We start from the raw sequence: 12705 nt of genomic DNA, 5'->3' as shown, positions 1-12705 counted from the left end.
ATGTACTCTAGAATCATTAGATTACTAGACAGCCTTTTTTCTAAAAGCTACTGACTCATACTTTCTCAATTTGTTAAAAGACAAAGAGTTAACACTGCTTTCAATGAGACTTGACCCATGACATCTCATATGGAAGAGTCACTACGACAAATTATTGTGTGGACCACAACAAAAAGTACATTTTTAATATAATAAATATACATTATTTTTGTACTGAATGTACATTATTTAATATAATGTACACTCAGTACAAAAATATAATGTACATTATTTTTATGCTGAATGTACATTATTTTATACTCCGTAGTATACAAAATATGGTACACAATAATGGTTGGAGTCACTATATGCCATCTAAGCACAATGTACTTGGCCACTACACGCCCTATATTATTAGAAAAAATAAGAGGAAAAGGAAATCAAATTATATATTTAAATTTTAAAATATTATAGTTGTGATAGGATTAAGAACCTGGACGCAATTGTGGCATGATTCGTTTTGGATAATTCTTATTATTTATCATTAATATTTATTTAGTTATTTGGATAAATATCAATGAGTTTGAGATATACACTACACAAAAAATGTCATTTAGTGGCAGTGATTTTGTTGTTTAGCGGTGGTTTTAAACTGCTAAGATATAGTCTACCGACGGTTATCCATCTGTTACTAAATGGTGTGTCGCTAAGTATTTAGCGGCGGTCTTAGACAACCGCAATAATTATTGACCAGCATTATTTTGAGCTGTGGTTTTGTAATTGCCGCTAAAAATGAGGTACTTTACTTTTGGTTTTAGCGGCAGTTACAAAAACGCCACTAAATATATCTATTTATTTATTCCTTTTTATTAGTGGCGATTATTAAGTATCACTAAATATTTTTCTTTATTTATTTTTTAAAATTTTAGTGACGGTTATTAAATGCCGCTAAATATTTTGCTTTATTTATTTTTAAAATATTAGTGACAGTTATTTAAGTGTCGCTAAATAATTTGTTGTTTTCATAGTTAAGTGTTCATGTTTTATAATTACATTATTATATTTTTATAATTATCATTTAATTATATTTTTTAAAAAAATTTTATATTCAAATGTGCAGTCACAAATAAACTCTATATACACATTTAATTGGAAAGAAATTCAATTGTAACTAATATTTGTTAAATAATAACATTCAATAATACTTGAGCATACTAGGCTACATATTAATTAAACTCTATACAAAGCTATACAAGTATTTTTGGTGTTAAATCCATCAATTCCTCTCATATTAGCCGAGTGCTAGGTTGAATCCATCAACAACAATACCAGGAACGGACTGCCCCTCCCCATCCCCATCCCATATATAGTATATATATTACAGGTTTTAATATTAGTATAAAAAAACTATTAAATGTTAACAAAAAATGAGTTAGATTAGTTGACAAAGTATATATTTGGCTATATAATAAAGGTTAGGGGTTTGAATTCTTTGGCAAAGTAACATACTTTTACAGTTCTTTTTTTTTTTACTCATTCCCTATGGCTTCGACACAGTCACATTTTTAATAGCTTTTTAATATTTAATACACACACACATATATAACATTCACTAATAGAAATTATGTAATTTCCGACCACTTGAAAGTTATCTTAAATCAAGTTGAAAGTAAAAAGTGGTCGAAAATAGCAGCAAAGGTTTTTTCGGATACCAAAAGTGATCGGAACAAGGCTTTCGACTTGATTTAAGATCACTTTCAGGTGGTCTGAAATTCCATAATTTTCAATAGTGATTCTTTTATATTAATAATAAGATGTGTAATTTATAATGTGTTTTCTATTCGAATTATTTTATCAAATTAATTATATTTCATATTTTGTTAAGAGTATTTTTTTATAAAATTTCAATGTGTTTTATTTTTTGCCCATATCCAACAATATTTACAACTATATTTCTTAGATAATTTATTTAATTTTTTAAATTATCTCTTTTGTTTTAATTTTTCGTCTTTACTTTAAAAAAAAATTCTAAATCCGTCCCTACCTCTTCGCCCCATCAACAGAATTTCTTGCTCTGTCACTGAACAATACTTCTGCTGGTTGCAGCCATAGCTAAGCTAATAGAATTCCATTGAGTTTAAGTTTGATTTTGCTATTATTTTACAACCAAGAAGTGAACTACAAACAAAAATTAACAATCTAATTAGCTTTAGTATTAAAACGCTTTTTTGAGCACTATAGAGATGAAGAACCTACGTGAGGCCAAAAGCAAGGTCTAGTCCAACTTGTGGTCCAGACCCTTTAGAGTTGTGAAGTTTTACCCTCAGGAGACATTGAAAATTGTGCACCCAAACAAAAGAACTTTTAAAATTAATGGTCAACAAGTGAAGAAATATCATGGTGTGGATCAACAATAAGAGGATGTGAGTGTGGTTTATTTGGACATTGGGATATGGTTTGATTGTTCAAAAAAAGAGAGAAAAAAATTGAAAAAAAAATATATAAAAATGATGACAAAAGAATGAACAGAGACAAAAATTGAAAAAAGAGAAAGGAAACACGTCAAACTAAAGACGTTAAAAGTGGTGTTTTTTGGGAGGCCATCTAAGGTTTTTACTTGTTTTTGTGATTTGTTGTCTATAATCGCAATTTTTGTGTTGCTTTTGTGCTTTACAATTGCAAGGAACACTTTTCTATCATGTGGAGATGAAGGAAAGATAGAAAAGAAAGTAATGTGGAATTTGGGACCGGTGCACCCGCAACGAGCGTGCCACGGTCGTGATGAGAGTTGAAATTTCATCACGATCCTGTCACGACAGTGGCATGGTCATGAAGGGGACTGGATGTTCACCCCGTTCCCCATCACGATCGTGACTGGGGAAATACAGCAGACCTTTAGCGGAATCTCAAGAAACGTGACATTTTGCAGGTAATCTTGTTCTTTTGTGTCCTAAAGCTAAGCATGCTACATTTTGCTGCAAAGATTCCCTTTAGAAATGCTCTTTTGACCACATAAAGAAGGGAATTTGTTGCATTTGACCAAGACCATAAATCCCTTCTTCATTGCCTATATATTCATGTGTTGTGGTGAGCACTTGTGTGGGAATAATCAAGAGAAGTGAGGAAAGAGAGTGTTTTCTTCATTCGAATTGTGCTTTTGTTTTCTTTTGCAGGGAAATGCAAGGAAGGAAGTTCAAAAGAAAAAGAAAGGAGGTTCTCAAGAAGAGTTGTGGAGAAAGGAAGGTTGGAGAAGTTGAGAGGAAGGAAGGTGACCTTGGAATGTCATGAAGTGGGGGACTCCTCTAAGTACCCCATGGTTCTATCCTCGGGGGAGGAGCCCCAAGAAACCCGCAAACATGGCCAGGTTAACTTGGATACGGAAACCAAGAACTACCTTCCGGATCTGGATTACATGGCTTACTTAGATCTCTAACAAGAGTTCCATGACATTGATAATGTTGGAAATCCTCTCCCAACCCCATGCCCACTTTTGGAAACCATCCCACTACCAGAGCTTGATTCACCTCCATCACCCATTCTAACCCGTTCGACCAAACACGCCTAATCCGCAAGCAAATGAATTGGAAGGAACCTTGCATGTTTTTTTTTTCTTTTTATTTTTTGTGTAATTGATATGTTTATGCTTTCAATTTGTAGGTGTGAACACTTGAAACCAAACTTGAGACATTGTACGCCTTTAACATGTCATGTTGATGTGCCCTTGTTAGGATTGTTGTGCCACTAACTCTTTGTGCAGGGAAATTCATGGGAGTTGAGATCGTGAAGTCAAGAAAGAGGACTGTTGCAGGAGAATTTTGAGATACATGTTGTCAACACTGGGAAGGATTCTTAAACCTTATGCTTAAATTGAGACCTTTGTCTGCTTCTAAAGTGTAGAAAGGTTGTGGTTATGTATATGTGCATTGTATTTCCCCCATTCTTTGCCTTTAAAGTGTGGAAAAAGCTATATTTGTGATTCACCCATTTTATCTTTTATCCCCATACCCTTGTGCTTATAACACCGATTGATAGTGTTCATTTTAAAGAGTGGAAAGGGGACCTACTCGTTGGGAGGGGGTGGAGGTACTCATCCAGCCTCTGTGATCAGGGCACGAGGTCCGACCTCGCTCGCCACCTGACAGAAGAGCCTAACAGCCCATGTAACACCCTAATTTTTAAAACTTTTAAAGCTTATGGAATAGAGGCAAATCTATTATTAATTCCCAAACAGAGCATAAACTAAACATAGTAGTCGGGGTGCTATGCCACATCTGAGCTGGAGAACTCAGATGCACATGCTAAACTAACTAACAAGGCATGAACCATAATTAATACCCAAATACAAATCAAGGCACGCAGGTCATCTCATTAGGGCTAGAACTATCTAAACTAAGTCCACGAATCCAACTAGCGCGCTTCGAAGCTACTCAACTGTCCTGAAAAACATTCGGTGTAACAACCATCAGCGAATAATGCTGGTAATCCACTCCAATGCGTTAAGTACAATATAGGTAGATATAAGAAACTCATTTTGAAACTGGAATACATATATACTTACCAGACTCTAGTTTAAATCCAAGATCAAGATTCAAGATACATTAACAAACTCAACGGTGTAGAATAATCATAAAGACTAACATGAGTCCTAAGAACACGTTGCAAGGCATAGCAGACAGATAAGCATATAAATAGCAAATAGAGACAACAAGGGAATTCAAGGCAATCAGTTAACAAGTAATCAACAAGCACACAATCCATCTTCCAACCTTGTAGCTCCCCTCCGTCCTTATATCAGGTCCAACCTATACCTCCAGGCCACCCTTATATTGCCTCCCCTTATTCCTCCAGGCAACTACATGCCCCCACCGACAAACCACCTATCAACCACCAACATATCAAGATGATCTCGCAGTTCCATTCACATGATCCGCACCTCTAGTGCCAATATCAAGGGGTTAGCGCATATAGCTCTAACATGACACCGCAGCACTTATAACCTGACCCACGCTCAACGACAGGCTAGTCGAAGGTGGGTTTGTGCCCTTAGCACAGTAACGGCTATGGCTTTTACCTTTAGTACAATGACTGGGCACAAGTGGTGCCAACCGCCTACAATTCATTTCCACCAATCACAATCTCATCATCATCATCATAATCATTCACACCGGCCATTGCGCAATGACCATGATACTCATCACCATTTAATCAATCAACACATAATCAAATAACAATCAAGACACAACAGCAATGACACGTACTACACATAAATTCCTAGAACGGTATTCAAAACATTAAACGAGACTCATACACGACGAACGGGGTACAATGGGACACAACGGGACACGGGGAAACATCAAACGGGGAAAAACATCAGCTGGTGGGCGGCGGGTGAGGACCACCCGCTGGCGGCGATCACCCTTTCCAGCGGGTGCCCGCCGGCTGCCCGCTGGAAAGAAGCTTAAGCAGCGGGTAGGTGGCGGGCACTCCTGCCCCGCCCTACCCCCCCACTGACTCACAGGCAACTTTCGGTCCCTGGATCTCTCGTGGAACCCAAAACCATGTCCAGACACATTCAAACACATAACGACAACACCACGTATTCAATTAACGGGATTAAATCAAGAATCACACCAAATACGTTCTAACACGATTCCTAAACATGCCAAGACCAATCATTAACCATATAACACTTCAGGAGCATCCGAAACCACAAGAATATCAAGAAATCTATATGCAAAGTCCTAAACACAAGTCCTAGGCTAGACTCAACACCCGATCATTCATAAACCCACCCAAATATACCAAGAGCATCATAATACGAAGTCCACGATATTAAACCCTAGGGCTCTAGACCTAATTAAAATACGAGATCATACATATAATCAATCATTCAAGAACATCAAGATTATCACATAAACACAATATAAATCCTAGGCAAGGCTCTATCAAGACTCAATCACAGAATTACACATACGATTATCAAAGGAGCCAATAAATAAGATATAACAAGGAAAATAGTTTTTGTCGAGACATGGGTTACCTGTTAGCCTTAATTAATCCTCCCTTGGCTATTAAGGTTCTTCTCTAAGATTTCCCTCTGATTGATCTCCCTAGGCTTGGTGATGGGGAATCTCTCGGGGACTAATTTCGTGTAATACAACTATGGGTGGTAAGGGTTCTAATTGCTTTCTAATCCCCTATTTATAGAGTTAGGAATCCTAATCAGAGTCTGAATAGTAAAGACCTACATTATATTCCTAACAGGTATATAGGTCTAGGATTCCTAATTAGAATCTGTGTAGTAAAGGCCTACTATCTTTATTCCTAATAGGTCTAGGATTCCTAATTAGAATCTAAATAGTGGAAGGTCCACTCTCTTTATTCCTAATAGGCTTAAGACTCTAGTTTAGCAAAGAGTCCACGATCCATGGTGGACCACATTAATTAATTCAAGGGAATCCTAACCAAATTAAATTCTTTTTAATTATTATTAACGGAATTAATTAAATAATTAATCCAGGATTAAAGGTCGTAACACGGGGTGTTACAGCCCAAGTCCTATTGACTTGGAGTCGAAGGGCTACCCTAAGGAGGGCACGATTTCCGACCTCGCTCGCCACCTAATGAAAGAGCCTAACGGCCCAAGTCCGATTGACTTAGAGTCGAAGGGCTATCCTAAGGAGGGCACGAGGTCCGACCTCGCTCGACAGAAAACAGAAGAGCCTAACGGCCCTAGCCCGATTGACTTGGAGTCGATGGGTTACCCTAAGGATGGCACGAGGTCTGACCTCTCTCGCCACCCGATAGAGGAGCCTAACGGCCCAAGTCTTGATTGACTTGGGGCCGAAGGGCTACCCTAAGAGGGGCACGAGGTTTGATCTCGCTCGCCACCTAACGGAATGGTTCTCGGACCAAGGGGTACCCTTGACCGAGCAACCACGCCTACCTCAATTAAAAAAAAAATCAAATTGCAAAGCTAGTCCATGGCAAGAGGTCCGACCTCCCGGAAGAGCCCAAGTCCCAGGCCTAGGGTCCCCGTACCACCGCCCCCCCCCCCCCCCCCACCAGAACCTGTTGAACGCCTTCTCAAGAGTGTCACAAACACGTACAGGCAACAAATAAATCGACATGGTAAAAATCAGGAGCGCTTGTGCTATGCTCTTTAGAAGGATTTCTTTTCCCGCACGGGATAATAATTTATGTGTCCACAATCCAATACGAGCCCGAACATTTTCCTCAATGTAACGAAAGCAAGCAGTCTTGTTACGTCCCAGTACTAACGGGAGGCCCAAGTAGCGTCCCAGGTCCGTAGCGGTTCGGACTCCCACACAATCCGTGACAAGCTGTCGGCTATCCGCACTGGTATTGGCACTGAAAACCGCACTTGGTTTATCAAAATTTATAAGCTGTCCCGAGGCCAAGCTATAAGAGTCTAAGCAAGATTTGACTTTTAAAGCTTCGTGCTGGGTGGCCCTGAAAAATAATAAACTGTCGTCAGCGAAGAAAAGGTGAGTGATAGCCGGGGCACCCCGGGCTACCCTCACCCCGTGAATATCACCCCGGGCCTCTGCCTGTTGCAAAAATATTGAAAGCCCCTCCGCACATAAAATGAACAGATAAGGGGACAATGGGTCCCCTTGTCTTATTCCACGGGTGGGACAGACATGGCCCACTGACACCCCATTCACCAGGATAGCATATTTCATAGTTGAGACACACACCATTAATAAATCCACCCAGTCCCCATCAAAACCCAAAGCCCGTAACATCCCCTCCAGAAAAGAACATTCCATCCGGTCGTACGCTTTGGCTATATCTAGCTTTAGCGCCGCCGAACCCAAGTCCCCATTTGTCTTTCTTCTCAGAAAGTGACCAATTTCACCGGCCACGATTATGTTGTCCGTTAGTAGTCTCTCAGGTACAAAAGCACTCTGCTACTGTGACACGACATGTTCCAAAACCCCTTTAGGTCTGTTTGCTAGCATTTTCGCTAGCACTTTGTACACCACATTGCAAAGAGCAATAGGGCGCAAGTCCGAGACTTTTTCCGGGGTCTTTTTCTTCGGAATTAAAACAATATGTGACTCATTGAGCCCCGCGGGGAAAGTCTTGGTTTCCGCGCACCGAAGTATGAACATGGACATATCATGGCCCAGTACCGGCCAGAAATGCTGAAAGAAGGCCGGGGACAAGCCGTCCGGTCCCGGCGCTTTCTCAGGCGCCATATCAAACAGAACAGTTTTAACTTCTTTAACCGTGTACGGCTGTAACAACGTGATATTCATCGCATTTGTTACGCGTTGCCGGACATGTCTAAAAAGATCAGGACTGCTAGGGCCAGAACAAAATATATGATCAAAGTACCTGAGAATTTCCGTGTTCATGTCCGCCCCTTCCACCCATGTCCCTTACTGGTCCTTAAAACGGGTGAGCGTGTTTCCTCTGCGCCGAGAAGCAGCAGCGTTATGGAAGTATTTCGTGTTGGCATCCCCGTGTTTCAACCACAACTGCTTCGATCGTTGCATCTAGAAAATTTCCTCTTCCCGAATCAATTTTTGCAACTCCCTTTCTACTTCCTCAAAACCTGCCACCCCAGTAGGTGACCGGTCCTCTTTCAAGCACTCCAACACCTGGCGGAGTGATCTCATCTTATTGCCAAAGCGCCGGAAGTGTTCGCCCCCCCACCGCCCAAGATGTGCACTGCAAATAGCGAGCCGGTCCTGGAAATTTTGGCCCATCGACAAGAGCCATGCCTCTTCAACAACCATCGCACATCCCTCCTCCAAGAGCCAGACGGATTCAAATTTGAACGAGCGTGCAACATTGCGGACCGGTGTCAAATCTAACTCAACAAAAAGTGCATGATGGTCCGACTCGAGGGTGTATATACAACTGAACACTGCCTCGCCATGCATTTCCAACCAATCCAAATTTGCCAACGCCCTGTCCAGTCGTTCCTCCACCCATGCTTCAGTTCCACGGCCTTTTACCCATGTAAATCTACCCCCCGTCATCCCCAAATCATGTAATTGACAATCTCCCAAGGCATCATTAAAGCCTTCAATAAGCGAGGCTGGGTGAGAATGCAGACCCCTTTTTCTGATAAACAAGAAATATCATTAAAATCTCCCGCGACCATCTATGGAAGCGGGGATTTTTCCTTTAGTTGGCGTAACAAGTCCCAAGTAACATGTCGCTGTGCCCGATCAGATTCCCCGTAGAAGCATGTAAGCCTCCACTTAGGTTTCCCCGGAATGGACACTTCCACATCAATATGGTTGCAAGAATAAGATAACAGGTTTACCACGTCCGAGTCTCGCCAGAACAGCGCGAGACCTCCTCCTCTGCCTACACGATCCACACACAAAACTCCCTCAAAACCCAATTTCACACGAACCTCTTCTACCTTTGTATCGAAAGCTTTTGTCTACATTAAGAAGACACTGTAACACCCCGTGTTACGACCCCTAAAACCAATTAATTATGTAACCAATGACCCAAGAGAAAGAATAAATTACAATAATTAAATAGGGAAAAGGCCCACCATAGTCCGTGGGCCCTCATCTCTAAACCCAACCGCTAGTCCTAAAAGGATTAGATCCTAAATAAGACCCTTAGATATATAAATAAGGAACCTAGAAGGCACCTAGAACCCCCACCACAATAAGCTCTCACCACCCAAAGAGTTCCAAGAATTCCCTTAGAAGAAATCAAGAAAGCAAGAAAGCTTAAAGAAAGACCCTTCATAGCCAAGGAATTAATTAAGGCTAAGAGGTAACCCATGTCTCAACAAAACCTATTTTCATAGCTATGTTTCCCCTCTTAGTATTTCCCCCATATTCTTGTGAGATTGATGATTTGTTATAATGATCTTGATAATTGGTATTATGATTCCATGGGTGATCTTGATGTTCTTGAGAAGTTCTTGATGATTGAAAGGTGTTCTTGATGTTCTTGATGATTATGTGATGTCCTTGATGATTATATGATGTCCTTGATGCTTATGTGTTATTTCCTACCGAATCTTGATATTAAAAGATGAATCGTGTTCTTGTTGATTTAAAAAGTAATTAAGAACCCTAGGTTATATCGTGAGATTTGTGTGGTATTATTCTTGGTATATTGGGCGGGAATTCGCATGATTGGGTGTTGTTTATATTTAGAAAAGCATGTTAGGATATGTGTCGTATGTTTCTCGATTTCGATCCGTTAATTGCCTACGTGTTGTTGTCAATTGCGTTGAAAGTGTCTAAGCATGGCTTCGGGTTCCACAAAGGTTTCCGGGGCGTTATTGATGAAAAAGAGTCAGTGGGGGCTAGGTGGGGGTAGGGGACCCGCCACCTACCCGCGGCCAAAAAGGGCAGCTCCGGCAGCGGGCAGCCGGCGGGCGGGCAGCTGCCCGCCAGGCACCCGCTGCCCGGAACTGTAACGCCGGCGGGTGAACCCTCACCCACCGGCTACCCGCTGGAAAGTATCCCAACCCGGGATTCCGGCTTCCCCGTTTGATGTTCCCCCGACCCCCGTGGTGTCCCAACGGACCCCTCCTATCGTGCCGATGTCTAGTTCGATGTGCGGATACCGTTCGTAGGTCGAATGAGTCTTGTACATTGCATACTAGTTGAATTGGTATCCCGTTGACCTAGGTATAAGAAGTATGAACCCCTTAGGAGTATTCTTAGTTGTGGATGACCACGCATAGGTTTCGTTATACGTTTCCTCCTTCCCAATGTGTTAATGTGGGTTGCATGTGCTTGCTATGTGTTATGTGTGCATGTTACCCCGATTTAGTTGAGATCAATCGGGCTATACGGGCAGTCGGATGGGCTGAGAACCATACCGGCTGTTAACCAGGCTGGTAGAGACTGGTCAGGTATATAAATATTATATAGGACAAAGGTCCACTATACGGGCAGTTGAATGGGTTGAGAACCATCCTAACTGTTAACCAGGCTGGTAGAGACCGGTCAGGTATATAAATATTATATAGGACAAAGGTCCACTATACGGGCAGTTGAATGGGTTGAGAACCATCCCAACTGTTAACCAGGCTGGTAAAGACCGGTCAGGTATATAAATATTATATAGAGCCGCGGTTCATCGGTCGGTTGCGATCGACCCCTCCGTGCTGTGAGACGGGGCAGGGTGCTGCGGGGCCATGTCAGAGCTATATGCGCTGACCCTCATGTATGGGCATGCGATTGGTCCTGTGGCGAAAACAAAGTGTGCTATATGATGAGATGAGAAGGATTGATGATATGACTGTTATGGAAACGTGACCATAGGGCTCTTGCTAGTAATGTTTAATTGTGATTATTGGTTGTGCTTATCTATAACTGTTTCCTATGTGAGAATTGTATATGCTTGATTATGACTGTTGATTGGGTGTACCCCTATTTGTCGAGTCGGTTCCCTGATTTGAAAGCTAGAGTCTCTTAGGATATATCTTCATGCTTCGAAATGACTTTTCGTATATCTATGTATATATATGTATACGTATTGTATTTCAACGCGTTAGAGTGGGTTACCAGCATCTCTCGCTGAACAGATATATTTGGCTTTCAAGCACAGAAGAATAAGTCACTGGAGCGCGCTAGATCTTGGAGCGTAGAAGTAGATAGTTTCCCTTTCGGCCCGCGTGCCATGTTATGCATTTACTTTATTAAGGATATTAGTTAGTTGGCCTGTGCACCTGAGTTCTCTAGCTCAGGTGTGGCACAGCACCCCGTACTCTTTATGTTACGTTTTTGGGAATTAATGAGATTTCACCTTTATTTTATAAGTTTTAAATGTCCTGAAAATCTGGGGTGTTACAGACACCATGCCCAAAAACTCTCGAACTGTCCGGGTGCCACCCAAACCCCCGCAGTTCCAACTAAGGAGGCTCATTGCTTTGGGCGAGCCTGGTCCACCAGACCCGCCTTCTCCAAGATTTTCGACGTCTCCGTCATCTGCACATCCATTGCATGCGGCCCGTCAGATAGGCCACCGTCCTCCCTCCTTCGTTTCAGATCTGCAAGTACTGCATTACTCTCCTCCATACCCGGCGATAAGCCTGTAACACCCCGTGTTATGAGTCCTAAAACCAATTAATTAATTAATTAATAGCCCAAGAGAAAGAATAAATTATAATGATTAATTAGGGAAAAAGGCCCACCGTAGCCCATGGGCCGTCCTATATAAACCCAACCCCTAATCCCAATAGGATTAGACCCTAAATAAGATCCCTAGATCTATAAATAGGGAACTTAGGAAGCACACAGAACTCCTCCCACAAGTCTAACGCCCCACCAACCCAAAAGAGCTCCAAGAATCCCCTTAGGAGAAATCAAGAAAGCAAGGAAGCTTAAAGAAAGATCCTTCATAGCCAAGGAATTAATTAAGGCTAAGAGGTAACCCATGTCTCAACAAAACCTATTTTCATAGCTATGATTTCCCCTTAGGGTTTCTCCCATAATATTGTGATTGGCGAGATATGATGATAATTATTGATGTTTGATGTGATGATCCCATGAGGGATCTTGATAATCTTGATATTGGGAGATTCTTGATGATTATGGAATTCTTGATGATTATATAGAGTTCTTGATGATTATGTGTTGTTCTTGATGATTGTGTGATGCTCTTGATGTTTATGTGTTATTATTACCGAATCTTGTAATTAGAAGACGAACCATATACTTGTTGATATAAAAGTGATTAGAACCCTAGGTTGTATCGTAAGATCTT

The 12705-nt window shown here is 41.3% G+C and overlaps 1 protein-coding gene across 1 annotated transcript; it reads right to left on the bottom strand.

Moving 5' to 3' along the window:
- Positions 1-8504: 8504 nt before the first annotated feature.
- Positions 8505-8993, bottom strand: LOC109147113. Its single transcript, XM_019294760.1, has one exon. The coding sequence runs from the start codon at positions 8991-8993 to the stop codon at positions 8505-8507; it is 489 nt and encodes a 162-aa protein (XP_019150305.1).
- Positions 8994-12705: the final 3712 nt, after the last annotated feature.

This window comes from Ipomoea nil, unplaced genomic scaffold (genome assembly GCF_001879475.1).
Source record: "Ipomoea nil cultivar Tokyo-kokei standard unplaced genomic scaffold, Asagao_1.1 scaffold1977, whole genome shotgun sequence".
Taxonomy (NCBI): Eukaryota; Viridiplantae; Streptophyta; class Magnoliopsida; order Solanales; family Convolvulaceae; genus Ipomoea; species Ipomoea nil.
The sequence above is the reverse complement of the archived record's forward strand: the minus strand, read 5'-3'. Positions and strand labels throughout refer to the sequence as shown.